Source organism: Nannospalax galili, unplaced genomic scaffold, assembly GCF_000622305.1.
Source record: "Nannospalax galili isolate Female #2095 unplaced genomic scaffold, S.galili_v1.0 scaffold288, whole genome shotgun sequence".
NCBI classification, from domain to species: domain Eukaryota; kingdom Metazoa; phylum Chordata; class Mammalia; order Rodentia; family Spalacidae; genus Nannospalax; species Nannospalax galili.
In genome coordinates, this window is record NW_008357996.1 from 29,978 (window position 1) to 35,977 (window position 6,000).

At 36.8% G+C, this 6,000-nt stretch overlaps 1 protein-coding gene across 1 annotated transcript in view; it reads right to left on the reverse strand.

Annotated features, from left to right (window-relative positions):
• Vps13c (vacuolar protein sorting 13 homolog C) overlaps window positions 1–6,000 on the reverse strand; it is a gene marked incomplete at its 3' end in the record, with an annotated part of 83,725 nt that overhangs the window by 29,970 nt on the left and 47,755 nt on the right. Inside the window, exons 7-8 of the mRNA XM_008856026.3 lie at window positions 1,586–1,651; window positions 1,218–1,327 (exon numbers count right to left, since the gene is read on the reverse strand). Coding sequence (XP_008854248.2) covers window positions 1,218–1,327; window positions 1,586–1,651 — 176 coding nt within the window. The remainder of the gene's footprint in view (window positions 1–1,217; window positions 1,328–1,585; window positions 1,652–6,000) is intronic.

Genomic DNA, 6,000 nt, shown 5'->3' on the forward strand with positions numbered 1-6,000 from the left:
TACATCACCTCACATTTATCACTCCCTTGCGGTGAGAACATTAAAAATCTCTTCCAGCAATTCTGAAATAAACATTACTGTCACTTACAGTGACACTGCTGTGCAACACAACACAGAACTTACTCCTTTTGCGTGAAACTTTATCTATTAACAAATCCTGGCTTCCAGTCCCCACTTTCTAATAAACATTATTCTACTCTCTGCGTTTGACTCTTATAGACACCACATATAAGTGAGACCGTGCAGTACTTTTCTATGTGTGACTGGCTTGTTTCACTTAAAAGTGATCACCAGTTCCATTCACGATGCTGTAAATGACAGAACTGTCTCTGTTTTAAAGTCAAGCAGTAGTTTACTGTGTGAATGTCTAACATTTCTGTTGTCCTTTCATCTGTCCACAAGCATTTCGGCCATTTCCATATCTAGGCTACTATAAACAGTAGCTGCAGGTTCCTCTTAAAAATACTTTATTCAATTTATTTGGCTACATATCAATAAATCAGTTTCTAGATCTTATGGCACTCTTATTTCTAATTTCTGGGGGAAAACAACCCAGCTTTCCAAAATAGTTACAATTTACACTGACACAGTGTAGAAACATTCCCATTTCACCTTAAAGTTTAACAAAAACTCTTTCACTTCCATGTGTTGAGTAGTTTGTTTTCCTGAATTTACTATAAACAAGAGCATTTGAGTTATGTTTTGCAACACAATTGTTAATACAATTCACCTTAATAACTTCAGAAAGCCAAAAGACAAAGTGAGCACTAGAGTGTTTTCTCTAAAACAATAAATGTGTCTTACTGAATATCACTAACAGAGGACCTAGGAAAGGAAGATAAGATCCCTGTGTATCAGTAAGCTTTTAATCCAGTCAGCCTTAAAGCAGGTTAAAAACAAAAGAGAATCCAAGTAACCTAGGTGAAGACTGGTTGCTAAAGCCAGTGTGAATACCCGTAGGCGGTTGACTCCAACTCCACGGACTGCTGAAAGAACGGAACTCCACTGACTAGAGGCTCCTTTCTGCTGACTACTGTCACCAATAGTTATTTTATCACCTTTCAGAGCTAATTTTGTTGTCAATATAAAGCAACATCTATATAAACAACAGAGAACAATCCATTCAGTGGTTCATGCTCTGTTTATGCGTGTGTGCGCCCAATTATCACAGTCTAACACACATTTAACGACCAACTTGGAAAACTGAAATTACTTACATCATCTTCGTATTTAATGTGAATGTCTGTGATTTTCACTTGTACATTTTTTATCACTTGGGTTGCCAATTTTTCCAAAAATGTATCCTTTTTTGCTTCTTTGGGCTTATCTATAAAAAATAGAAAAATACAAGCTCAAGAGGTGCAAGTCTCACATACTTCGCAACCGATGACCAAAGGCGAACTATGGTATTACCCAACAGAAATCACAACCCGTTTAGATTCATTTTAGATTTTAATATGTGGTTCCAAGTTAAAGCTTATTTTTGAAGTTAAACTGTAATCTAACATTTGTTTTACCTTCCAAGACAGAAATGAAGTGGCAATGTGTATAAACAGCACATGGCAGAAAAACTACTTTTACCTACCTTTGGAGCGATCAAGACCTTTAAAACGTTTCTTAAAATGTTTTTTGTGCTTTTTACGCTTACGTCCTTCTCAGTGGAAGCATTTTAGTGAGAAAAGGATAAAATTCAAGTTAGCAGACAAGAGGACAGAAAAGAAAATAAGAGACTTCTTCCTCATAGTAAACCTTAGTACAACTCACCTTACCTTATTACTGACCTGTTACTTCAACACAGACACAAACTGACAAGCTTTCTTTAGTCTAGAGTAACATTCTTGCATGAATTAACTTGGCAGGTAAAATTATGCAAATAATGGGTGAAATATCAATTCTGAATGCCTTTTTAATATTTATAACCTCACAATAAAAAGTTTTACTTTCATCTCAATGTTACCAAAATATTGGAAATGTAATAATGACAATCTAAAACCTTCTGGGAAAGGTTTTTGATCAATGTGTGGCAGGGACACAGGACTAACAAATAGAATGAATGGGCAGGGTGCTGATGGCCTCTCTGGATGATACACCCACAACAAAATTGCTTAATGATATATGTTATAGCTCATAAAGTATAAGAGCATAAAATGTCTATTGAACAATACATTCAAAGTTAGTTGAGTAATTCCTTTAAGACCTCATCTTTTTTTACTTAGCATTTTCATGTTAGTCAACACCATACTCTGTTCAACTGGAAGTTGGGCATTACCTGAACTCCTGAACTTCTAAGACTGTCCCTACATGATCTCCTGACTCTGCCCTCCATCCTCACCTCCTGCTAAAGGGCCTTTTGCACTAACTCTTCCAAAATAATAGCCAAGCCTGTTAATCCCCTGTTCAAAATCATCGAAAAGCTCTCTGCAGCCTGCCAAACAGAATCAAATGTGTTTGCACAATACAGACCTGGTCCACCTCCCTTCCTTCTCTGCCTCCTGTCACTCACCCTTGCATGGGAAGCTACAGAAGTGTCATTTGTAATTTCCAAAACAGGCATAACTCTAATACCTAATGCCCCCATATACATCATTCTATCAACTAGGTAAATTCAAGGAGGCTTCACTATCTCTGTCTAGCACAACCAATGCCTGTGTGAAGCTTTACACGGCTCCTCTAATCATCTGAGGGCCTGTACCTTACACAGAATTCTAAAAAACATCAAGTGTTTGCCATTTTTTTAAATGTTTGCCATTTTCTTGCCACTGGGCAGCAGGTTCCCAACCAGCAGGAGGCTTCCTTAGGACCAGGATTTGCATCTAAGCAAAAAGTACACATTTGTCTATTCAAATGAATCCAAAAATCCACATTTGAACATTTATTATTATAAATGTATAGATGTGAATATATTTGAAAATATATTTGAAATTTCTCCTTTGTTGATATTTATAAATTGTCCTACAAAATTAAGAAGCAAACTCTGATTGCAAGAATAAACACTATGTTTCAAAAGGAAAATGTTGAGAGGGCAGCAGAGATGGCTCAGCAGTTAAAAGCACTGGCTGTTCCTGCAGAAGACATGCCAGAAATCCCAGCAACCACATGGCAGCTAACAGCTATCTATAATCCCAGTTCCAGGAGATCCAACACCCTCTTCTGTCCTCCACAGGCACTACACAAACAGGTACACTTATATGCAGGCATAGGATGCATACATACAAAATAAAAATAAATTTTAAATTTTTAAAAATAAGAAAACATTCAGGAAGTAGATAACAGAATCTGGATGGCACAGATACAATTGTTTCTTATCACAGTGACAGCTTCAATTCATTCCATTCGTACACCAAACATACAGAAAAGGGCTGAGTTCTCAAACACCATTTGCAAAGAAGAAAGCAAGCTAGCCTTGCTATGAAACTCCTTCCACTTAGTTGGAGTCAGGCATGGATTCCAGCTTCATAGTTGTGTAGCCCCACAGTCTACCTTTAATCTCAACGTTAGGGGCACAACATCAGTCATCCCTAAATGGTTTCAAATCAAATATAGTGCTACAAGGTTACTAAAGAAAGTTCCTAATTCATCTAAAAAAGAATATATTTATGATTCTTAATCACAGCAAAGAAGTTCTCAAAGCTTTGGTCTCCGGACTCCTTAACCCACATTTAAAACTTGAGAATACTAAAAAGATTTTACATCTGTTATAATTATTATTTATCATTCCATAAATAAAATTATAAAAATATTTTTCTTGGGTCAAACATGATGACGCATGCCATTAATCCAAGCATCCGAGGAGGCAGAAGCAGGTGGATCTGTGTGAGATCAAGGTCAGTCTGGTTTAAAGAGTTCCAAGACAGTTGAGACTACAGGCATACCCTATGTCAAAAAAAAAAAAAATCTTAACTCATTTAAAATAATTCACCATTAACCATTACTTGATTGCATATAGTTATGAATGAAAAGGATATATATCATAAATAAAAAGCTGTAGTGAGAAGAATCGTATGATTACAAACTCCTGTAATGTCTGGCTTTGTAGAGAGAGCTGCATTCATGTATCTGTTTCTGCCTTCAGTCTGTTGAGGTACGCTGTTCTGACTGAAGTACATGATGAAAATAAGATTTCAAAGCAGATATGTAACTGGAAAAGGAAGCATGTTCTCATGGCCTTTTCGTGTAATTGTGGGTTCTTGCTCAAGTTCAGTAAGTGGTTTCTAAAAGGTAGTTGCATCATGGAATCTGAAGTGTTACTAATGAGATAGTGAGCAAAATAAAAACAATTGGTTCACCTTGCATATCAAATGGGCTTTCACATATGCATGATTTCTTACTTACCGATAATATGGAAAGATTGCTTCAATTAATTAGGGAAACCTTCCAAATGTTAAGTCATTTCATTATCTAACATCAAGAGTTCCATTTGTTTATATTACCACCAATCTTATCAGGAAAGTCTGTAAGTCCCAGGAAACTCACTGTCCAGCCCAACATGGTAAATAGAGGTTTATTTTATTTTTATTTATTTTATTTTATATTTTATTTTATTTTTATGAGTGTTTTGCCTGTGTGCATTAAATGCATTGTGCAATGCCCACAGAGGCCAGAAGAAGGTGACGGATCCCCTGGAACTGAGGGCTATTAGCCACCATGTGCTGGGAAGCAAACTAAACCCAGGTCTGAGCTATCTCCTCTTCAGACCCTAGAGGTTCCTCAACATTCTAATGTCTCTTTAAAAAGCACAAAGCTTTATCATTCAAATCTGCTGGTTACTTTTACTTTGTTTTGCTCAAGAGTATCTACATGTCAAAACTTGAATCACGATCTGTCAATCATTCTTTCATGTAAAAATGACCTTTTTCCATAAAAAAGCAACTAATTCAGCTCACAATTTACACATCTGCACAAGTAATCTTCATCAAGACAGTCAATCCACTTCAGCATACACAAATGCTTTATGAATACTTTCTTTTATGACACATACTATTAGAGATCTTGACTGGGTCTCTAATAAGAGTTGAATTTATTAAATTTTAAAAATATTTTATTTTATTATTAAAATTAAAATCCTGTGTCATCATTAAAAAATTTAAGCAATGCCAGCCCATCTTGCTTTCTTTTGCTTTTTTAATGAGGGCACAACAAGGACCACAATGACCACTGGAGCAGTGGGGCTGCTTTGCACCAGGCTAAAGCAGCAGCAAGGGGACAAGCCATTGCTTCTGGACCAGCACACAAAAACCAGCTCAGGGAAAACTTAAATGCTTTAATACCATGAAAATGGCTCTTACTTTTTGAGAATTACTGCTCTAAAGAAAAAAAAAAAAAAAAGAAGAAGAAGAACAAAACTAACATTAATGAGGAAAGAAAATGCACTCAGAAATCAGAAGGGGAAAGGGGAGGTGTCATGAAGAGCCCCCAGCTCCTATCCAACAGAATGAAGACATCAGCATCACATGAACTGTCCTCATTCCAGAATCACCAACACTCTGGACCTCACTTTTTATCCAGGCTAGCTCCCCTTTAAAACCAGGGAGGGGAGGAAAAGAAAGAGAGAGAGAGGAGAGAGAGAGAGAGAGAGAGAGAGAGAGAGAGAGAGAGAGAGAACAGAGGTATTTCAATGGGTCCCCAGAATTCATCAATATCTCAAAAGAAGTTTACTCCTAGGAGAATCAGAAAACACTGCCCCTTGTGGGTTCCCTACAACCTATCAAACTGCACAGCGGGCAGTGAGAATTCCGAAGCTGCTCTCTGTACAGAGCAAGGTAACAAATTAGCACAGTCAGCCACACTTACTACAGGGGTAGCTTTGTTAAAGGAGAAACTAACTCTCAGGATAAGTTCCCTTAATGCTGTGAATCTGCCACAAAAATTCTTCCCATTGGCAAAATAAATGTATATATTGAAGAAGTTTCTATCTGCAGAAGAATCCTAACATAACACTATTTAAAGTTTGAGATGTAGACACCATTTATCAGTTAATCAAAGCAAATTTTAAGTATGGTC